Source organism: Zingiber officinale, chromosome 1B (assembly GCF_018446385.1).
Source record: "Zingiber officinale cultivar Zhangliang chromosome 1B, Zo_v1.1, whole genome shotgun sequence".
NCBI classification, from domain to species: Eukaryota; Viridiplantae; Streptophyta; class Magnoliopsida; order Zingiberales; family Zingiberaceae; genus Zingiber; species Zingiber officinale.
The window spans coordinates 167126287-167149946 of NC_055986.1; the positions used below are offsets into that span (position 1 = coordinate 167126287).

The following is a 23660-nucleotide window of genomic DNA, read 5'->3' on the forward strand; positions in this document are numbered from 1 at the left end:
TCATTTATAAATCAAACTGAAAAAATTCAAATGGAAACTACCATTTAGATTAAAGATTGGACGAACCACTTAGTGACAGTAAAACATATGTCCTCTCCATCTCATCTTGCATAGTTGCATGAGCTAATGGCAACTGAGAAAGTTCTATTTTGTGTCGACTCTTGCAAATTAAATGTACAGAAGACACACCTTTGCCATCCACAAAATTCACATCAAGACTTCAAGCCTTCAACACCAGTGGGTCTCGCCATGAGAGTTTTCTCTTACCAGTCTTCTTTGAGTTGTTTCCAAGATCTCTACAAATCGCTAAAATATCACTAGAGCCTCCTCCAATCATAGGCACTCTATTGAGTCTGTCCATTTGCATGTGATACTGCTCCAACTGAAATTAATAACTGAATTAATATTGCAAGTTGACAAAAGATGAACTGTATTATAAGTTGTTGGGTACGGTCACTATACCTTAAACGATTCTTCATTCGCACCTAGAGTTGCAGGAGTGCTAGCATTTCCAGCTTCCGTTGTCATCATGTTCTGAGGGGGTACTTCCTTTGGGATGAACAAACCCGATGGTGCAACACATAGAGATTTGGTTGGCTTTTTCGGAGACCTCTTTTTAAACTGATACCGAGATGCATTTACATGCAAATTGTCAATACTGTAGTTACTTGTACGTGCAGCTTCAAATACTTTGGGTTTCTTTTCTGTAGGAGGTTTGATCACTGGAGTTGTAGTTGATGGTTCCTTCAATCTAACTAGCTGATACGGGTTTGCAAGTGAGGTATCAAGTTTTCTTCTCAAAAATCTAGGATGAGACATTCAAAACAGGCAATTATCTTTCTGAAACAGATGAAAAAAATTCAACTGCAGACGATTCATGTCGAAACAAAACGTAATACCGGACTTCAGCCAAGAGTTTACGTTTCCTTAGTCTTGCCTCCAGCAATCTCCTCTTCTTTTCTTCAGTTTCCTGCAAATGAAAACAGTTCAGAATCCTGATAAATTGTTGAATGGGCTATAGAAGTATCTATTGGAAGCAAACACAAAACGGTTCGAGGATTTAGCACACTTTCATCTAGTGGCATCAAATTTACAATGCAAAAGCATTGATTTTCATGTTAGTACAGAGATATTTGAAGCTGCAGAAACATAAAGATATCAATCTGAGACTCTGACCAAGAAATCTCACTAATCCGTGTGATATGGCAAATTCCACTAAATATATCGACCAAACTGTTAAAAAGAAATACTTAAGATCACACCTTGGATCGAATAGAAACCAATTCCTTTCAGGAGAAAGGAGGCAAATTATATGGATTGATAAACTGCAAAGATATCAAGGTAACAATTTCAAGGCGGCGCAGATATGAAAAATCCCTATTTTATACTTAGTTGACGCAGGATTCGCGAAACCCTAAAATCAAAAGTGATTCGAAAACCACAACATCCCTCTGGCGAAACAAAGTTTAAGAGAACACGTCTCACCTCAAGAAACTCCGTATAATCTTGCGAGAGCGATTGGAATCTAACTCTCTTCCTAGCGTCATCTCTATAAGGGGCGCACGAAGGGGATGGCGAGGGCTCCTCCGCAACCCTCCTCGTCTTCTTCACCGTCATCCTGACCTCCACCCACAGGACCAAGAAAAAAGGAAACAAGCAGCAAAGAAGAAGGAATTGAATTGATTGGCAAAGAAGAGGCGATAAAGACGAGAAAGGTAGAAATAGAGAAGGGAGGATGGGGACGGAAGGGCGGTTGGGGAGACAAGGGGGTCGTTTCTAGACCTTCTCGGCTTGCATTGACCAGGACAAAATCAGAAAGAGAGCACCGCCCGCCACCCTGCGATGTTTCTCCTTTGATGGAGGAGGAGGATTCGATTTGCTCGATTCCTTCCATGCTTGACTCTTTCTCCTCCTCTAATCCCTCAGCTTGCCATCTCCGGATTCTGATATTGTTCCCTTCTTCGATCAAACTTCATTTTTTTTCTTTTTTATTCCGATTATTTCGTGGGCGGTTGGTCGGTTGCAGATCTTCTCGCCAATGCGCGGCGCGGCAGGACGCAGCAGGATGAACTCGGTGCCATCGAATCGCCCTATTCTGCAAAATCACGAATAAAAATTTGTGTGAATTCCTAAAATAAAATAAAAAGTTTGAAAAAAATATATAACTTCTATATTAAGACCAATCATGTGTAATTGTGTGTATAATAACCATATTTAGTAAATAATAGTTAATATAATCACAATTTACTCGTACTTTGATAACTATCAAAGTACATACTAATTTATTTAGCTTTTCTATTCTACCTCCTAAGGGCATCTCCAACTCATCATCAAAATATCAAATTTGGTGTCAAATTGACACCAAATTATTCTAACCCATACACCAAAACTCATTCCAAATATGATGATGTTCACCATATTTGGTGATGAAGAGATTTTTTATTATTATTATATTATTATAAAATCAAATGTAATTAATTAATAGTTATTATTTTCTTTATCTTTATTTATAGTATAATTAAATATAATTATTATTTATTATAAATTTAAATTAAGTGTATTTAATAGCATATTTAAATTTTATTATGTATATTTGTAAATATTTAATTTATTAAAATTATTATTTTAATTTTATTTAATATATTTTAATTATAATTACATTTATAAATTATCACTAATTTCATAAACATAATACAATAAAATATTAAAAAAATTTATATGCATAAATATACAATACATTACCCATTACATTGACATATAAAATAAAGATAGTAATGACATTAAATTAAAATATTACTAATACAAACTTAAAAACATAATTAACTAAGCTTAACAAACAAGTACATGGTACAAACGATAGTAATAAAGCACACATAAACTTAAAATTACTATAATAATATTATAATACTAATATTCAGGAAGATCACTCCCCATTCCGCTAAAATAATTATGAAATTGCCCGAAATTATTCATAGCATTCTGAGATTCTTGATCTTCACCTTGATATTGATTAAGTTGTGATCCTTTTCCCTGTATTTGAGATGTTTGAGATCCTTCTCCTTGATGTGCAACTGAATGAGATCTTTGTACTTGCATTCTCTTTGCATAATTCTAATTTGCTCATTGCAAATATATTCACGCATCATCGGGTTAGAAATCGAGTTCAAATCTTTGAATAAAATTTTGGTTTCTTCCTTGTAAAGCATAGTATCAGCCATTTTTGTAGTAGCAGCAGTACTTGCATTCATTGCCTCAACAAGTTGAGCATTAATATTAATTACCTTTGCAATTTGTTCATCATTCTTTTTCTTCATTTTTGCTTTTTTCACCCCTGGAGGTCGTTTATTAGAACTACCACCGCTATCTAAATCAGTGATATTAAGATCAAAAGCAGACACACAAGGAGATGAAGGTGTATGAAATGCTTCCTCGAAGAATTGTTGTTCAGATGAACCAGCATTAGCATTTTGTTGTCGCGATTTCATGGATGCAGTATTCATAGTGTCAGTGCCAAATTTTTCAATGTCTTTGAGAATATTCCAGACATAGTCAAATTTGAAACCCTTTGTGTATTTTGGGTCTTCTGCAAATAACATTTTGGCACGAGTTAACTGCAAAAAAATAATTGAACATCAGTTATGAAGATAATAATATGTATTAATAAATTTAGACTTAGATTTTAAATTTTAGATAGTTTAAAATAAATATGAGCATAGTAACTTACAATATCTTGTTCCGATGCTCCACTAGGATTCAGATGTTCGATTTGTCGAATGCAACCTTTCATTTTGGATACTACACTTAGCATAAGAAGCATTCTTTTTTGCAAAGATCTTGGCGGTCGGCTATAATGCACAAAATTTGGATCTGCATGAAACTCTTTCTCAACTCTTGCCCAGAATTGATCCTTCGATTGGTTGATCCAAATGATTGGATTTTGTGAAATATGAAGGTAAACATAACATAAGTGTTTATCTTCTTCAAATGAGTATGAAGCTTGTCGGGGGGTTGCACTCATTTTAGTAGAAGAGAAACTCTCACAAAAATTGTTGACAAACAATGTGTTATACTAATATTTGGTAAGCCATTATATAGTGAAAAAATGTGAATATAAAATTATGCAAATTTTGATTCAGTGTCATGTCACGTCGCCTGCCAAACTTGTCCCGATGTTGTCATTATTGTGTCACGTCATCTGTGCATATTTGTCCAAATGTGTTCATTGTTAGGTCACGTCATCTGGGCACACAAAAATGTGTGTTTAATGCCCGCTCACATCGCCTGCTAAACTTGTTCCGATGTTGTCATTGTTGTGTCATGTCATCTATGCATATTTGTCCAAATATGTTCATTGTTAGGTCGCGTCATCTGGGCACACAAAAATGTGTGTTCAATGCCTACTCACGTCGCCAGCCAAACTTGTTCCGATGTTATCATTGTTGTGTCACGTCATCTGTGCATATTTGTCCAAATGTGTTCATTGTTAGGTCACGTCATCTGGGCACACTAAAATGTGTGTTCAATGCTCGGTCACGTCGCCTGCTAAACTTGTCCCGATGTTGTCATTGTTGTGTCATGTCATCTGTGCATATTTGTCCAAATGTGTTCATTGTTAGGTCACGTCAGCTGGGCACACAAAAATGTGTGTTCAATGCCCGGTCACGTCGCCTGCTAAACTTGTCCCGATGTTATCATTGTTGTGTCATGTCATCTGTGCGTATTTGTCTAAATGTGTTCATTGTTAGGTCACGCCATCTGGGCACACAAAAATGTGTGTTCAATGCCCGGTCACGTCGCCTACTAAACTTGTCCCGATGTTGTCATTGTTATATCATGTCATCTATGCATATTTGTCCAAATATGTTTATTGTTAGGTCACGTCATCTGAGCACACAAAAATGTGTGTTCAATGCCTGGTCACGTCGCCTGCTAAACTTGTCCCGATGTTATCATTGTTGTGTCATGTCATCTGTGCATATTTGTCCAAATGTGTTCATTGTTAGGTCACATCATCTGGGCACACAAAAATGTGTGTTCAATGTCCGGTCACGTCACCTACTAAACTTGTCTCGATGTTATCATTGTTGTGTCACGTCATCTGTGCATATTTGTCCAAATGTGTTCATTGTTAGGTCACGTCATCTGGGCACACAAAAATGTGTGTTCAATGTCCGATCACGTCGCCTGCTAAACTTGTCTCGATGTTGTCATTGTTGTGTCACGTCATCTGTGCATATTTGTCCAAATGTGTTTATAACATACATTATAAATACATACCCCATAAGCAACATGTACCTCATCCATTCAATTATCTCAGAAAATGGATAACAATATTGAAGGTTCATCAAATTTATCATCTTCAAGCTCTGATGATGATAACTATGCAGAAAGTTTTAGTGCAAGGCAACAACTGATCGCTTAGGTGATTTCTACCAATAATCAAATTGTCTTAAATTATCTCAATGAAGGAAGCAACAACAGCAGGCATCGAGGCTCAATTCCTGGTCATAAGATGATCAATCGTAATCGTGAAGCTGCTGAATTTAATATATTCAATGATTATTTCACCGAAAATGCATTGTATAATGATGCAATGTTTCGAAGAAGATTCAGAATGGGACGGAATTTATTTATGCGTATCTGTGATGCTGTTACTAATCATGACAACTATTTTATACAGAGAAGAGATGGGCTTGGAAGACTTGGTTTGTCAAACTTGCAAAAAATAACAGCTGCATTTCAGATATTAGCATATGATGTACCAACAGATGCTACTGATGAGTACATTAAAATAGGGGAATCAACTGCTATTGAAAGTGTGAAACGATTTTGTCGTGTCGTTGTTGAAGTTTTTGGAGGGTAATACCTACGATCTCCAAATGCTCACGATGTTGCTAGGCTACTTCATATTGGTGAGCTACGAGGTTTTCCAGGTATGTTAGGTAGCCTAGATTGCATGCATTGAAGATGGCAAAATTGTCCAACAGCTTGGGCAGGACAATATTCTAGTCGTAGTGGAAAGCCAACAATTATTCTAGAAGCTGTAGTCGATTATGATCTATGGATTTGGCATGTGTATTTTGGGTTGCCAGGATCGAACAATGCTATTAATGTACTTGAGTCTTCTCATCTTTTTGCTAATCTTGCTGCAGGTATTACAATTCCTGCTCATTATGTCATTCAAGGAAAATAGTACAATATGGGTTATTATTTAGCTGATGGTATATATCCAAAATGGTCAACACTTGTTCAAACGATTCATGCTCCACAAGGTCGAAAGAATAAATTATTTGCAATGAAGCAAGAAGCGTGTAGAAAGGATGTTGAGCAAGCATTTGGCGTGCTCCAATCACACTTTGCAATTGTTGCAGGACCTTCACGTTTTTGGCAGAAAAATATTTTACATGATATACTGACATCATGTATTATTATGCATAATATGATAATTGAATATGAACGTGATTTAAATGCACCAATCGTGGAACACTTTGAGGTGCGGACTCCAGATGTTGAGACCGCAGTAGATGATGGTACTCGATTTGAAGAGTTTCTAGCTTGATACCGACAAATCAAAGACAAAGAAGCTCATATTGCCCTTCGAAATGCATTAATTGAGCATTTATGGGAATAATATAGTAATTCTGAAAGTTAAAGTCTTGTAATATTGTATTTTCAATTAAGTATCCTTGTTTGTTTAAAATATAAAATAGTAAAATATTTTATTCTAATTGTGTGTGATTTTATAATATTTTTAAAATATATTTATGCTTGAGTAATTATATAATAAAAATAAAAATAAAAATTATATATATATATATATGATCCTGTCCGAGCGCTGAGTCGACGGATGCTGGGGACGTGGCACGCTCCGCTGTCTCCGACTGGTGATGTAGCTCTCCGATGATCCTGCAAAGAAGCCGAGCCGGGGAGGTTTCCCGGCGACGGCCCTCCGACGCTCAAGTCAGGCAACGAACGAGGCAGAGTAACGTGACTACAGTAAATAGTTGCGCATACCTTCGTCGACGTCTGGGGTCTTTATATAGGACCCCGGGGAAGCGCAGGCACATTTCTCGATGCGTGCACGCTTCCCCAAACATACCTTAACAAGCCTGTGTTAGAAAAGTACCTCTGGCGCCATTCCGCAATCGTCCGAGCATATCCTGGATGTGACGGTGGAAGCTTCCACCGTACGATTCTGTGTACGGCTCGGCCGCCAACTCTGCTGCTTGTCGGCGGCAGGCGTCTCGAGGATGATGTTATCCCCTGTCTCCTTTGTCCTCTTGAGCTCCTTGTCTGTTTCAGGGCCGAGCGGATCGACCGCTCGACAAGCACATTACTTCTGCATCGGTCAAATGCTCGGCTGGGACTGCTCCTGCCTATGTTGCCTTGTGCCCCGGCCGAACGGTGAGCCCGCTCGACTATTGAAACCTTTTTACCTTGAGCCTCGGAAACCCGACCCCTAGTCAGGTTGTATTCCATTCGGTTCGGAGAATTCCCGGCCGGTCGGCCTGCAGGGCACTGTCGGTAGGCCTACTCCGTCCGGTCGGCCGGTCTCCGGGCTGACTATCTTGACCTTTGACCTCCACATGTCGTTGACCCACGGACGAGGATCCCCCGTCCTTATCATCGGATCACATGTCTCCCTTTCAAGTCTAGTCGAAGGAGGCGCCGAGTCCGACTGACTGGACTATGAATTTGGTCGAGCGACCTTCACTTCGCCACTTCCGAAAGTGTATTTCCGATCGGCTCTAGGAGGCCCCCTATGCCGATCGGCGAGTTGATGGCTATGCCTTGTAGTTTTGATCTCCCTCCGTTGCTTATTGCGTTACTGTTCCTGGGGCGGTCGACGTCGTCGGATTTCCTCGGAATTCGTGCTAATCCCCATTAAGTTGCCCACGCGCGGGTAATGACACTCATTAAATGCTTGTCCAATCTCTTATCGCCACTTGGCATGTCCGCTGTCATTGTACGGCGAGAGCGTAAACTTCGATGGGACACACGTCGGTTCAAATCCGACAGTCCGATGTCCTCGCTTCTTTCGATGACCTGGATCGGACGGCTGTGGTGAACCGAGGCCGGGGTTTAAGAAGCACCGGTACTGAGCCTCCTTCTATCACTCTTGCCTTTGCGTTTTTGGCGATTCCTTCCGCGACCATCCTCCCAGTGCCCGCTTGCCCTGGTGCTCCGACAAACTCTCGGCCTTCTCCCTTGCACTTTGCTCCCAGTAAGCCCTCTCCTATTTCTGCTTTCTTCCGTTTTCTTCTTTTTTGGTGGTCTTTGCATTCGTTCACCGTAGTTTCAGTCTCCTCCTTCAACCCTTTCGTTTTCCTTTCCTCGGCTCTTCCTTCCCCGCTACTATTCCGGCGATGGCTAGCACTTTACAGCCTTCTGGTCCTTCTCCTGGCCTATGGTATATGACCATGGTCAGCCGCTTCGACGAAACTGACGTCGGACGCTTCCTTAATGAATTTGAACTGCCTTCCGACCATAGACTAGTTTTAGCCACCTTTTCCGATCGGCCCTCTAACCCACCGAACGGCACTGTTTGCTTCTTCCGCAACCAATTTGTGGCCGGTCTGTGCTTCCCTCTACACCCTTTTATCCGGGAAGTTTGTAATTATTTCCGCATCCCGCTCAGCCAACTTGTCCCTAACTCTTTTAGGTTGCTGTGCAGCGTAGTAATCCTCTTCAAGCTGCACGGCATTCCCTTAGTCCCCAGAATTTTCCATTACTTTTACTACCCAAAACAGTCCGAGTGGGGTACTTTTCTTTTCCAGTCGCGAATCGGCCTCGTCTTCTTCGATAAGATGCCGACCTCGAACAAACACTGGAAGGAAAATTATTTTTACCTTCGTTTTCCCGAGCTGCCCTCCTTTCGCACCAAGTGGCAAACCACCGTGCCGGATCCGCCTAACCTTGGTAAATACAAGAACCAGCCGGAGTATCTTCATGCGGCTAATCTACGGGCCTGCCAGAGGTTCAATATCGATAAACTACTTCACGAGGGGGTGTTGTATGTATTTGGCTTGAGCCCGGTCCGCACAAAGCTTCCGAGCAACTTGGGTAAGCACTCTCCTTGTCCTTTTTCCTTTTGGTCTAACTGATTTATTCTTCTATTATGCAGCCGACATCATGTGGCGATCCAAGGTTGCTGATCGGCTGAAGTTGAAAGCCACTGAGATTGAGGCAGTGGCAGCCAAGGAGATGGTCGATCGAGGCGTCGCCCCGGTCGGCTCTCATGAGGGCGAAAGTGAAGGGACTCCAACTGAGGCCCGAGAGTCTGCCGCTCAGGGTACCGCCACTGGAGCGACCGGGGATGCTATTTCTTCGGCCGGTCAGCAGCCCACATCAGAGGACGTGGAGCAATTGGCCGGCGATTCCCCACTGATAACTCGTAAACGTCGCCGGACCGCCATTGAGCCCGTTGAGCCGATGATTGGGCCAGTCGACGTCCTCCCAGAGGCAATCGACCCGCTACCTGCCGCACGTGAGACCATTTCTTTTGATCGGACCCCCTCCCAGCTCGGCCAGCCAGCATCCTCGACTGGAGCACCACCCGTTAGTTCTGTGCCCCGAGTCCACCTTCGGCTCAAGCGCTCGAACATTACTTCTGCACCGAACGGCGAGTCTTCCAGCCGAGCCATTTCTACCCAATCAGATCCGAACGGCCGCCGAATGATCAAGTTCGTCCTCCGTCTCCCCACCGAGGAGTTCCTTTTGGCGGCGGACCAGCCTGCCGCTCCCGAGCACCAAGTTACTATCCGGGGACCGCTCGCCCAAACGTGGGAAGATGCGAGGGCTCGAGTGGCCTTAATGACTCCCGGTCAGCTGGCGGACAGCCACATGCAGCAAGCTACAGGGGTATGTTTCCTAATTCGCTATTATGACGACTTCACCAGGTTCCTGACATTATCCCTATCGAACGCAGCAATGGGTGGAGAACATAGCGGTCAGCAATCGTTTGGCCGAACTGGAGGAGGAGTTGAAGAAGCTCAAATTTCTGGAGGGGCGCCGGCTGAGGGGCCCTCGTATGCCACGCTCAAGTCAGAGCTGGCCAAAATAGAAAAACTGCTAGCGGCCGAGCAGCACAAATCTTCCGGCCTGGAAACCAGGGTGGTTGGACTTGAAAACCAAGTCAAGTCCCACGACCACCAGCTCACTGTGGCCACTAACAGAAAAAATAGGGTCGTTGCTGATCTTGATGCAATGAAGGTGCAGGTTCGGGCGCTGGAGCAGCGCGTCACGGAGTTGACCGACCTGCTATCTGCTGAGAAAGATAGCCGATCTGCCAGTGAAGCTAAGTGAAGCTAAACTGCAGGCGGATAAGGAAGAGCTCCAAGGGGCTCTCGACGCTTCCCGAGCGGCGCTAAAGGAATACCAAGATGGAGAACCTGACCGCTTCAAAGTGATGAGACAGAACTACCTCCGATCGGATGCCTTTGGTGAAAAGTTTAGCGATCGGTTGGTTATGTCCTTCGAAGAGGAGATCCGGGCGACCACTGTTTACTTGAAGGCCAAGGATATCTCCATTCCATCCCCCGAGACATGGCCGGCCTGCTAGACGCCGTTCCGGAGCCCATCTTCGACCCACTAGAGTGAGGAGCGTTTATGACTTTCTTGTAATGTTTTTTTTTTTGTACCTCGTCCGATCGACTCTAAGGGCCGGACTTTAAATGGATACCTACTGTCTTGTTATTAGCTTTGTCAATACTTGTGTCCTCCGCTCAGATCACGAAATACAATCGTTCAAGTCTCCTCTCTCTTTCTCTTCGTTAATCATTTCTCGTCTTGCCCGACCTTCTCAAGGAATTTCTAGCGAAGTTTTCTGTATAACTTGGCCGCTCGGCTGCGTGTCCATACTTTTTTAAATGGAATCCCCGCTAGATGCTCATGAAGTATTTTTAATAACTTGGTCGATCGGCCTATCGACTCATGGATCGACCTTTTTATTGTATTTGTCCGGCCGGAGGTTTTAACGTCGGAGCTCGACGGTATTCAAGCCAGGGGGTTTATAGTCGTTGGTCCGACTCTAGGGTTTAATGTCGGAACTCGACGGTCTTCAAGCCGGGGGGTTTATAGTCGCCGTTCCGACTCTAGGGTTTAACGTCGGAGCTATACGGTCTTCAAGCCGGGGGGTTTATAGTCGCCGGTCCGACTCTAGGGTTTAACGTCGGAGCTCGACGGTCTTCAATGATGAGCTTATGGCTCGGATAATATACTCCCGCCCGAACGGCTCGGGGTCTTTGCCATTAAGCATTGGGCTCGGATAATATACTCCCGGCCGAACGGCTCGGGGTCTTTTCCATTGAGCATTGGGCTCGGATAATATACTCCCGACTGAACGGCTCGGGGTCTTTGCCATTAAGCATTGGGCTCAGATAATATACTCCTGGCCGAACGGCTCGGGGTCTTTTCCATTGAGCATTGGGCTCGGATAATATACTCCCGACTGAACGGCTCGGGGTCTTTGCCATTGAGCATTGGGCTCGGATAATATACTCCCGGCCGAACGGCTCGGGGTCTTCGCCATCGAGCATTGGGCTCGGATAATGTACTCCCGGCCGAACGGCTCGGGGTCTTGCCATTGAGCATTGGGCTCGGATAATGTACTCCCGGTCGAACGACTCGGGGTCTTGCCATTGAGCATTGAGCTCGGATAATGTACTCCCGGCCGAACGGCTCGGGGTCTTTGCCACGGCATCATGCTGCTGCTCGCTTGGTGTGCCAAAATTATGCCTTTGTTCTTATAGCTTTCATTCCTGCAACCAAATAATACATCCGAACAGAATATTTCAAAGTATATTACATCAGCGCACCTTTCATCCAGCCCGATAAGGCTGGAGGTGGTTTCGCTCCACGACCTCTCTAGCCTCCGTCCATCCTCATCTTCCAAGTAATAAGCTCCTGATCGGAGCTTCTCGATGACTTTGAACGGTCCTGCCCAAGGAGCCTCCAACTTGCCCACGTCCCCGACCGGCTTGACTTTCTTCCAGACCAAGTCGTCCACCTGGAATGTTCGAGGAACCACGCGACAGTTGTAGTTCTGCTTCATTCTCTGCCTGTAGGCCATCAGCCGGACGGACGCTTTGGCTCGCTCCTCGTCAATCAAGTCCAATTCCAGCTGCCTCCGCTCGGCATTATCTTCATTGTAGTTCTGGATCCGAGCGGACTCTACGCCAACTTCGACTAGGACGACCGCCTCACCTCCGTATACCAGGTGGAACGGGGTGACTCCCGTTCCCTCCTTAGGGGTCGTGCGGATGGCCCATAAGACTCCCGGCAGCTCGTCCACCCAGCTTCCTCCCATGTGGTCGAGCCGAGCCCGAAGAATTCGGAGTATCTCCCGGTTGGCTACTTCGGCTTGACCATTGCTTTGGAGATACGCCACGGACGTGAAGTGCTGCTCGATGCCATATCCCTTGCACCATTCTTCGAGTTGATTTCCGACGAACTGTCGCCCATTGTCCAACACGAGCCGCCGCGAAATGCCGAACCGACAGATGATATTTTGCCAGATGAATTTCTTGACCATGTGCTCGGTTATCTTGGCCAATGGCTCAGCCTCCACCCACTTGGAGAAGTAATCTACTACCACCAATAGAAACTTCCTTTGTCCGGTCGCCATAGGGAAGGGTCCTACGATGTCCATGCCCCACTGGTCGAACGGGCAAGACACTGTGGACGTTTTCATTTCTTCCGTCGGCTTATGTGAGAAGCTGTGGTACTTCTGACAGGAAAGACACGTTGCGACGGTCCGAGCAGCGTCCTCATGTAGCGTTGGCCAGAAGTATCCGGCCAGCAGAAACTTTCTAGCCAAAGATCGGCCGCCCGGATGGCCTCCGCAAGATCCTTGGTGTACCTCCTGGAGAATGTACTCTGCATCTTCTGAGCTGACGCATTTTAGCAAGGGTCGGGAGAAAGCCTTCTTGTAAAGCTGATCTCCGATGAGAGTGAACCGGTCGGCCCTTCTCCTTAGTAGCTGAGCTTCCTCCCGATCGGACGGTGAGGCCCTTGAGCGTAGAAACTCCATGATGGTCGTTCTCCAATCGCTCGAGAATGTGAGGCCTTCCATCCGGTCTATATGCGCTACCAAGGATACTTGCTCGATTGGCTGCTGGATGACGACCGGCGATATCGAGCTTGCGAGGTTGGCTAATTCGTCTTCCGCTTGGTTCTCCGCTCGGGGTATCTTCTGGACCACTACCTCGGTGAAACCGGTCTTGAGTTTCTCAAAGGCCTCTGCGTCCAATCTGAGTCTTGCATTGTTTATCTCAAAAGCGCCCATGAGTTGCTGAGCAGCGAGCTGGGAATCCAAGTGGATCGTGACCCGACTGGCTCCCACATGCCTTGCGGCTTGCAATCCGGCTATGAGGGCTTCGTATTCTGCCTCGTTATTGGTTGCCCGGTAATCTAGCCGGACGGATAGCTGCATTCGCTCTCCCTAAGGCGACAGTAGCATGATCCCGATTCCGCTCCCGAGCCGAGTAGACGATCCGTCCACATATATTTTCCATGTAGCTTCAGGCTCAGGCTTTTGTACTTCGGTCACGAAATCTGCCAAGGACTGCGCTTTGATCGCCGAGCGGGGTTGATATTGGATGTTGAATTCGCTAAGTTCTGTTGTCCACTTATCAGCCGTCCGGATGCTTCAAGGTTCAGTAGTATCCTTGCGAGCGGGCTATTCGTCATCACAATAATTGTGTGCGCCAGAAAGTAAGGGCGCAACCTCCGAGCTGCAAGAACCAAGGTGAAAGTCAACTTCTCGAGATCAGTGTAGCGAGACTCGGCATCCTTTAAGATATGGCTTAAAAAGTACACTGGCTGCTCCTCGCCGCTCGGCCTCACTAACGCTGAGCCCATAGCATGCTCAATTGATGATAAATAAATGCGAAGCGGCTCACCTACGGCTGGTTTTGCCAGCACGGGTAAAGAATTCAGGTAAGTCTTTAATTCCTCGAACACCCGATCGCACTCCACATCCCATTGAAACTTGGTGGCTTTACGGAGTATCTTGAAAAATGGCAAGCTCCGGTCGGCGGTCTTGGAGATGAACCTTGACAACGCCGTTATCCGACCGGTGAGACGCTGCACTTCTCAGAGATTTCTGGGAGGCGGCATGCCCTGTAGCGCCTTTATCTTGCTGGGGTTCGCCTCTATACCCCACTCGGTCACAATGTAACCCAAGAAGCGTCCGCCTCTTGCTCCGAACAGGCACTTCTGAGGGTTAAGTTTGACGTCATACCTTCTTAATGTTTGGAAAGTCTCCTCCATGTCCGCGTAGAGATCGGCCGCCCGGAAGGACTTGATAAGTATGTCGTCCACGTACACTTCCAAATTGCGTCCGATCTGCTCTCTGAAGACCTTGTTCATCAGACGCTGGTAGGTGGCTCCCGCATTCTTCAATCCGAACGGCATTACATTGTAGCAGTAAGTGTCGTCCGCCGTGATGAAGCTGACCTTCTCTTGGTCTTCTCGGGCGAGCGACACTTGATGGTAGCCTTGGTATGCATCCAACATGCATATCAGCTCGCACCCGGCCGAGGAGTCCACCAACTGATCGATCCGGGGAAGAGGGTAGAAGTCCTTCGGGCACGCCTTGTTCAAGTCCCGGAAGTCGATGCAAACTCTCCACTTGTTGCCCGGCTTGGAGACCAGGATCATGTTTGCAAGCCAACTCGGGAATTGTACTTCCCTTATGTGGCCGGCCTCCTAAAGGTTTTCTATCTCCGCACGGATTATTACATTCTGCTCCGCGCTGAAGTCCCTTTTCCTTTGCTTCACCGGACGAGCGTCCGGCCGGACATGAAGTTCATGTTGCGCTACACTTGGCGAGACCCCCGGCAGCTCATGGGTCAACCAGGCGAAGACGTCGCAGTTCCGCTAGAGGCATTTGATTACCTTTTCCTTCTGCTTCTCCTCCAGATCGGATGCTATGAAGGTGGTAGCCTCCGGTCGGGATGGGTCAATCTGCACCTCCTCTTTCTCTTCATAAACTAAAGAAGGTGGCTTTTCAGTAATAGCATGTACCTCGACACGCGGCATTTTCCGAGCAGACTTGGATTCGGCTCGGACCATCTCCACGTAGCATCTCCGAGCGGCCAGCTGGTCTCCCATCACCTCCCCTACTTGATCCTCCACCGGGAATTTAATCTTCTGGCAAAAAGTAGAGACAACCGCTCGGAACTCGTTAAGAGCCGGTCGCCCCAGGATGACGTTGTATGCAGAAGGAGCATCCACCACGATGAAGGTGTTTATCCTTGTCCTCCTGAGCGGCTCCTCGCCCAACGAGATAGCCAGCCGGACTTGGCCGACCGGCGAGACTTCGTTCCCCATGAATCCATAGAGGGGGGTCGTCATTGGCAGTAGCTCGGCTCGGTCAATTTGTAGTTGGTCGAAGGCCTTCTTGAAGATTATGTTGACCGAGCTGCCTATGTCAATGAAAATATGGTGAATAGTATAATTGGCTATTACCGCTCGGATGATAAAGGCGTCATCGTGAGGGACTTCCACTCCTTGAAGGTCCCTGGGCCCGAAGCTGATCTCGGGTCCTCTCGCCCTTTCCTGGCTGCAGCCGACCGCGTGGATGCTCAACTGCCTTGCATGCGCCTTCCTGGCTCTACTCGAATCACCGCCAGTCGGACCACCGGCGATGATGTTGATCTCTCCCCGAGATGCGTTGCCCCTGTTCTCCTCCTCCCCAGCAGAAGGTCGAGGTCGTTCATTTGACGCTCGGTGGTGGGCTCCGTGCTGCTGATGGTGATGCCGCTCAGGGGATCGCCTTTCTGTCCTTTGCATGGGGCTCCGTTGTCGACGTTGCCGATCTGGTGAAGGCGATCGGCGGTGGTAACCCCTTGGTGCTGGATGAGCGATGGGGGGGAAGCTCCGACAGTCGCGGGTATTGTGAGTGGCCGACTGATGGAGTGAACAAAACATTGGGGTCCATACCTTCCCCTTGTGCTTGGGCCGATCAGCCGTGACTTGTTGGATGACGTGCGGCCGAGTATGCTGATGAGGACGGGCGGCTTCGATCCGCGGTCCTCTGGGTGGCTGGTGACTGATGGGTTGCTTCCACTCGGCGGGAGCTGGTTGGTCGCTCTGGGCTTCTTTCCTTCTTGTCGTCTGGGCCTCCTCCACATTGATGTATTCGTTGGCTTTATGCAACATGTGGTCGTAGTCCCGAGGCAGATTCCGGATGAGCGATCGAAAGAAGTCACCGTCCATGAGCCCTTGTGTGAACGCGTTCACCATTGTTTCCGAGGTGACCATTGGAATATCCATGGCCACCTGGTTGAAGCGTTGAATGTATGCTCGGAGCGGCTCTCTCGCGCCTTGCTTGACGGCAAACAAGCTGATGCTTGCCTTCTGATGGCGTCTACTGCTAGCAAAATGATGGAGGAACGCCGTTCAGAATTCCTTGAAACTGGTGATTGAGCCGTTCGGCAGTCTTCGAAACCACCGATGTGCCGATCCCGAAAGCGTTGTGAGAAGCACTCGGCATTTCACGCCATCTGTGTACTGATGCAGAGTGGCGGTACTGTCGAATTTACCCAGGTGGTCGTCTGGGTCGGTTGTCCCATTGTACTCCCCGATCGCAGGGGGCACATAATGCCTCGGCAGTGGATCGCGAAGAATGGACTCTGAGAACTGTTGGTTGGTCCGCTCGGGCGACATGTCCGATCGGGGTGTTGGAGCAATCCCAATGATCCATGTGACCATGTGTTTTGGTGTTTGGGCAAAGGGTTTAAGTTAGGTTCACCCTTGTATTTGATATGTGTATTTGAGTTGTTCAGGTTTGTAGGATACACATGTGACTCAGGTTGATAGCTTCGGGTCCGGTGAAGGATGGAGCATCCGAGGGATCGTGGACAAGGCAGCGAGGACAAGGGCCGAGGGAAGCGACTTCGAGGCATACGCGAAGGATGGCATTGGGGACGAGTCGCGGGCTTGAATGCATCCGAGGGACGAGAGCCAAAGGAAGTAGGCTTGAAGGCAAAAGGTCAAAGCTGTAAAGGAAGCGTCAAATGAGTCATAAGGGTGAGGGTACGAGTGCATGAGAGATTGTACTCGGAGTAAAATCCTAGTTTTAGGGTTTTACTATAGCGAGTAGCGTTATTGTAGCATGTAGCAGATACTGTAGCGATACTGTAGCAGTCGACTTTCATGATCTTTAGCATGATCATTGCATGTTTTAGCCATGATCATTGCATGTTTTAGCGATCTGCGTGCGATCGGCGATCGGGCGTGGAATCGAGCCGTTGGGATGTAACGGTCGAATTTCCATAGAGGGCAGTCGACTGCATGTTTTAGCAGTCGACTGGTAGGCGGGGTTTTCCAACCCGCGGCCTATATAACCAAGGCTTGGAAGCTTGGTTATCTCTGACGAAATTAGACTTGGTTAAGGTCTAATTAGTATTCTACAAGTGCTCAAGAGTTTCCCTTGTGCCCAAGAGGTCTTGGTGAGTTTGTGGTGAGGTTTCTCCACCCACAAGGAGGTTTAAGCTAGCCGGAGATCTTCCGGGGAGTAATCCACCAACGGATAGGGATCATCCACCTTACGGACACGCCGTGGAGTAGGAGCTTTATCTCCGAACCACGTAAATGATCGTGTAGCCTGGTTTGCATTCTTTCCTTTAGTATTTAGCTTTCTACTTGTTTTGTTTGCATTTCCGCTTGCGCACTAACGTTGTAGAAAGAAGCGAGTATTTGGGGGCGCCGTCTATCCAACCCCCCTTCAAGCCGGCCGTCCGATCCCCAACAAGTGGTATCAGAGCGAGGACACTCTCCGCTGGACTAACCGCCAAGGAAGTACAAGATGACCGGCTTGATAGAACCGCCAAAGCTTGAAGGTAGAGGCTTATGGGACATCACATATTGGATGATGAAGATGGAGGTATTCTTCAATACGGATTGGGACACCATGATGGTGGTAAAGGAACCGTTCGAGGTCCCGAAGGACAAGAAGGGAAAGAAGCTCCAACCACGACATTGGACGGAGGAGCAAACCACACGATCAAAGGCAAACGACAAGGTAATATCTATATTAATTGATATTTTGCCTAATGACGTAATAAGACTTGTAGGAAAATACAAGAATGCTCATGATTTGTGGAGCAAGATAAAGAAGGCTCAATGGGAAGAACCTATGCTTACACAAGAAGAAGAAAAATCCGAAGAAACGAATGAAGAAGCTCAAGTAGAGGAGAAGCAACTAGAAGGTGAAGAGCACTCAACTTCCAAGGAGAAAGAGGAGAAGGATGAAGAAATGTCATCCACTAGTGTGGATGAGGAGACATCCGCAAAGGTTGAAGAAAAATCCAAGACAAGTGAAGAGAATAAAGAGGAGGTCTTGGAAGTGGTCAACCTAGTGAGCACCTCCACCGAAGCAAAATTAAGAGATTACATCATTTGCTTTGGGTGCAATGAGAAGGGACACTACAAGAGTAGATGTCCATTGGGTAAGAAGAAGGTAAATCCTAAACTCATTCAAGTTAATTTAAACACTAACAAGGGTTGTAGGAAAGAAGAAGCCCAAAGGAGGAGATTGCGCATTGTGTGCTTCACATGTGGGGAGAAGGGTCACTACCACACCAAATGTCCCAAGAAGGGGGAAATTAAGAAGCTAGCTCATCTAAAGAAATGGGAGAAGAAGAGGAGCTCGAGTAAAGGGGGAGCCTCAAGGGTAAGGGAGGTACATCCTAATTTGAAATTTAATTCGAACTTTCATTCTTCCATGCATGCTAGAAATAATGATTATCATCATGTAGCAATGTAAAATTTTGGATTTAAATATCATGATAGGAGTAGGGTAATTATAGATCAAAACTAGAAGACCAATGCATGATAAACAAAGAAATAGTAGACCTAAGGAGACCCAAGGCATTAATCCCAAGAAGGGGAGACACATGCCTAGAAAGGGTAGGTCTAGGAATGTCTATGGTGGACATGTTGACTCTAGGTTTAGGAACTTAGAGAGGGAAAATCAAGTTTTGAAGGCAAAGCTTGATAAATTGGAGAAAACCCTAGAAAGATTCAATGTTGGATCTAAGGGTTTAGGTATGGTGTTGGGTAGCCAAAGACCCAACAATGATAGATCGGGTTTGGGATACCGATCTAGTGGCTCCAATGCTAAGGGAAAGTCTTATGCTAGGGTGACATATGACTATGGCAAGGAGAAACCAATAAATGGCAAGGGAAAGACATTTAAAGGTAAGGATAAATTAACTAAGGACAAAGTGTCCAAGGTTAAGAAAGTTAGGTTTGTAGGCCAAGTGTCACCGGAGGTGAATCAATGTGGCCTAGTCATTGTGGATGAGTCACCTAGGGAGGTGGCTAAGGTTAAGGGCTCTAGGGGGAGTTCTAAGAGTCAAATTGGGACTCATGGCCAATGGATCTCAGGTGGGTTGTACTTGGGAGTCTAGAGGGGTCATGGGATGTGCCAAGTGGTTTGGAGACGGACTTGAGTCTCAAACCTAGGGTTTTGGCACAATTTAGTTTTGTTTCATGCTTAGAAATATGACATTGGGGTCATATAGCATGATAATTGATTTTGGATATATAGATGTCATATAAACCAATGCTAGAGATGTATTGTGGGTTAGTATGGGCAAATACATCAAGAGGAAGCCAAAACTAGGACTTTAGGTCAAGGTTAAATTGAACCATTTAGCTAGTTTTGAGTTTTATGTCAATCTTGGGATTGGTGATAGATACATTTTGAATGTATTTTTCCCAAGTAGACATGGGTAAAACAGACCTCTCCACAAAATTTGGGGATTTTTGGAGGTCTGTGGAATTATTAGTGCATTTCTGAAATTGGGTCAGAAATATTGAAAAATGCTGAAAAACTGTGCCAGTCGACTGCTAGTTTTAGCAGTCGACTACACCAGTTGACTGCTAAAAGTTGCAGTCAACTGGCAGCGAACAGAAGCATTCTGTTCGCTCAGCTAGTGGTGACCAGTCGACTGGTACTTCTTGTAGTCGACTGATACCAGTCTGAAATTATCTTCAGCACTGAATTTTGACCAAGTCAACTCATACAAGTGTATGAAATCCATGGGGGATAAACACACAAGTTTAGGGTCAATTGGAATGACAAGTTTTCAACAATTGAGATATTGTTGGAGGACTTTTTGGATGTTAGGCAAAGAGGGAGAAGTAAGGTTTAGTTGGGAAAACCTGAAAGTGCCTTTGCGTAGGGGGAGCCTTGGGATAGGTTCTTAAAAAACCCGTTGTAAAAATCCTAGCTCATTGGGGAGCGTAGGTGTAGGGGAGCCTTGGGATAGGTTCTTAAAAAGCCTGTTATGAAAATCCTAGCTCATTGGGGAGCATAGGTGTAGGGGGAGCCTTGGGATAGGTTCAAATGCATGTTGCATTATTTTTTTTCATTCGGCAGTGTAAGTCCAAGTGTGTATCCTTGGCATCGTAAGTCCATTCGGCGTCGTAAGTCCAAGTGTGTAGCCTTGGCATCGTAAGTCCATTCGGCAGTGTAAGTCCAAGTGTGTAGCCTTGGCAACGTAAGTCCATTCGGCGGTGTAAGTCCAAGTGTGTAGCCTTGGCAACGTAAGTCCAATTGTTTTTAGCATATTGTTTTGCTATTTGTTTTCCCTAACTTAAACGTATTGTCAAACAAAAGGGAGATTGTTGGAGCAATCCCAATGGTCGTGTGACCATGTGTTTTGGTATTTGGGCAAGGGTTTAGTTAGGTTCACCTGTATTTGATATGTGTATTTGAGTTATGCAGGTTTGCAGGATACACATGTGACTTAGGTTGATAGCTGGGTCCGTGAAGGATGGAGCATCAGGACCGTGGACAAGGCGGCGAGGACAAGGGGGGAGGCGACTTCGAGGCATCTGCGAAGGATGGCATTGAGGGACGAGCCAGCGGGCTTGAATGCATCAGGGCGAGCCAAAGTAGGCTTGAAGGCAAAAGGTCAAAGCTGCGAAGGAAGAGTCAAATGAGTCATAAGGGTGAGAGGTACGAGTGCATGAGAGATTGTACTCGGAGTAAAATCCTAGTTTTAGGGTTTCTTGTAGCGATCTTATGTGATCATTGCATGTTTTAGCGATCATTGTGCTGCCGTCGATTAATCTGATCGGGCCGATCGGTAGCGGTAATGAATCGAGCCGTTGGGATGTAACGGTCGAATTTCCATAGAGGGATCATTGCATGTTTTATGATCGGTGGTAGGGGTTTTCAACCTTGACCTATAACCAAGGCTTGGAAGCTTGGTTATCTACGTAAATTAGACTTGGTTAAGGTCTAATTAGTAGTCTACAAGTGCTCAAGAGTTTCCCTTGTGCCCAAGAGGTCTTGGTAAGTTTGTGGTGAGTTTCTCCACCCACAAGGAGGTTTGAGCTAGCCGAGATCTTAGGAGTAATCCCGACGGATGGGGATCGTCCACCTTACGGACACGCCGTGGAGTAGGAGCTTTATCTCGAACCACGTAAATGATCGTGTAGCTTGGTTTGCATTCTTTCCTTTAGTATTTAGCTTTCTACTTGTTTTGTTTGCATTTCCGCTGTGCCTAACCTGATGAGGACCCTTGTCTTGATTGGCTTGCGCCACCTCAGGGCGTCCGGAATAGAGCCCGATGAAAAGGTGGGGCGGCGGTGCACCCATCGTGTCGGGCCTTGTTTTGCCCCATCGAGAGCTTCTGCCGGTTTTGGTGGCGTTGCAAGGCGATGTTGCTACACTTCTCGTTGCCCGAGCTTCTGCTTCGCTCCACTATTTCATTGCTCACGCGGGACGAGTGCTTGAGCTCTTCAAGAGAGCATTACAAGTTAACGTCCGCTTCTTCCATCTTCTTGACTCGGATTCAGTGCGTTCCACGACGGCGCCAATTTGATCTGTCCGGCCGAGTCGATGGACGGCGGAGGCGTGGCATGCTTTGTTGTCTCCGGCGGTGATGTAGCTCAGGCGATCTGCAAAAGCCGAGGGGAGGTTTCCGCGGCGGCCCTCCGGCGCTCAAGTCGGGCAACGAGCAGAAAGTAGCGTGGCTGGGTAAATAGTTGTGCATACCTTCGGCGATGCCGGGGTCTTTATATAGGACCCGGGAAGCGTGAACGTTTCGGCAGCGTGCGCTTCCCAAACATACCTTAACAAGCTTGTGTCTCGAAAAGTACCTCTGGCGCCATTCCGCAATCGTCTCGGCATATGATGTGGCGGAGGAAGCTTCCTCTCGTGAGGTACTAGTCGGCCAACGGCTCGCTTGTCGACAGGTCCCGCGACGAAGGCATGAGGAGGCGGAGAAGGGCCTTGTGATGACAGAGGAGCGAAATCCTCACGAACACAGTCGGCATGGGATCGCGTGCTCACACTGTGTTGCCTTGTGCCCCGGCCGAACGGTGAGCCCGCTCGACTATTGAAACTTTTTTACCTTGAGCCTCGGAAACTCGACCCCTAGTCAGGTTGTATTCCATTCGGTTTGGAGAATTCCCGGCCGGTCGGCCTGCAGGGCACTGTCGGTAGGCCTGCTCCGTCCGGTCGGTCGGTCTCCGGGCTGACTATCTTGACCTTTGACCTCCACGTGCCGTTGACCCGCGGACGAGGATCCCCCATCCTTATCACCGGATCAATATATATATATATATATATATATATATATATATATATATATATATATATATATATATATATATATTAGTTGGATATTGAATTTAAAAAAATTTAAAATATCAAATATTAAGAAGTATTAATTTTAAATATAATAATTATCATATAAAAAAATTAATAAGAATAATAGAATACTCTAAAGAATATTCTTTTTTGGTGTGTTATGGTGATGATGGGTTGGAGTTGAAATAGTGTTTGGTGTTGAAATAACACCATTTTGGTGTGAAAATTACACCAAATTTGATGATGTGGGTTGGAGATAGTCTGACAGCCGAATGCAAACTCAACATCTCTCTCCATCATTCTTTCGCCACTCGTTGTCTCTGTCCATTCATAGAAAGTAAATCTTCCTTTTTTTCACCTACCAATTTAGAAAATGATATGTTCAAAGAAATGAAATACTTAAGGATAGATACATAAAATCCTTGAGCATTTAATATCAATTTATTCAACTCTAATTTATTTTTTTAAAACACTATCAATAGATCGAAAATAATAATGGATGACATATTTAAACTCCTTACAACATAAAAAATTCACAAGACTTAAAATAAGTGCAAATAAAGCTCTCTAGGTCAAACGGTGGATTTTGACTAAAACTCATTGATTGATCTAAAGAGCTCCAATTGTACTCATTTTAGGTCCTATGAATTTATGAGGCTATAAGAAACTCAAATATGTTATTTATTTTTTATTTCGACTTCTCTAGACATGTTTAAGTGTTATTGAAAGAATCAGCTGAAATTTCAGATTAGGCCTAATATGAGTTCATATCAGGCCCAACATGTAATTCCAGTCGATTTTGGTCGAAATATATTAATTGACTTATAGAGCTCCGATTGCATCTATTTCAAATCTTGTAGATTTTTGAGGTTGTAAGGAGTCTAAATATGTCTTCTATTATTTATTTTGACTTCTCCGAATGTGTTAAAATGTTATTAAAAGTGATCCGGTGATAAGGATGGGGGATCCTCGTCGGCAAAGGGTCAACGGCACGAGGAGGTCAAAGGTCAAGATAGTCGACCCGAAGATTGGCTGATCGGTCGAA

General features: G+C 45.8%; 2 protein-coding genes across 2 annotated transcripts; both read right to left on the reverse strand.

Annotated features, from left to right (window-relative positions):
* Positions 1 to 45: 45 nt before the first annotated feature.
* On the reverse strand, positions 46 to 2114 carry LOC121989489. Its single transcript, XM_042543577.1, has 4 exons — positions 1486 to 2114; positions 900 to 970; positions 463 to 805; positions 46 to 382 (listed from the first exon to the last, which is right to left on the reverse strand). The coding sequence occupies exons 1-4, from the start codon at positions 1615 to 1617 to the stop codon at positions 221 to 223; spliced, it is 708 nt and encodes a 235-aa protein (XP_042399511.1). The 5' UTR covers positions 1618 to 2114; the 3' UTR covers positions 46 to 220.
* An 855-nt stretch (positions 2115 to 2969) lies between these two features.
* Positions 2970 to 3787, reverse strand: LOC122044578. Its single transcript, XM_042604943.1, has 2 exons — positions 3725 to 3787; positions 2970 to 3611 (listed from the first exon to the last, which is right to left on the reverse strand). Exons 1-2 carry the CDS (start codon positions 3785 to 3787, stop codon positions 2970 to 2972), a joined length of 705 nt encoding a protein of 234 aa, XP_042460877.1.
* Positions 3788 to 23660: the final 19873 nt, after the last annotated feature.

What these genes read in the sequence shown, in the direction of transcription:
- LOC121989489 (XM_042543577.1), bottom strand. Translation starts at nt 1,617, where the DNA reads ATGACGGTGAAGAAGACGAGGAGGGTTGCGGAGGAGCCCTCGCCATCC. An exon ending in ATTATACGGAGTTTCTTGAG is followed by an intron (nt 971 to 1,485) that starts GTGAGACGTGTT and finishes TTTCATTTGCAG; the next exon opens with GAAACTGAAGAAAAGAAGAG. An exon ending in AAACTCTTGGCTGAAGTCCG is followed by an intron (nt 806 to 899) that starts GTATTACGTTTT and finishes GTCTCATCCTAG; the next exon opens with ATTTTTGAGAAGAAAACTTG.
- LOC122044578 (XM_042604943.1), bottom strand. Translation starts at nt 3,787, where the DNA reads ATGAAAGGTTGCATTCGACAAATCGAACATCTGAATCCTAGTGGAGCA. An exon ending in GAGCATCGGAACAAGATATT is followed by an intron (nt 3,612 to 3,724) that starts GTAAGTTACTAT and finishes ATTTTTTTGCAG; the next exon opens with TTAACTCGTGCCAAAATGTT.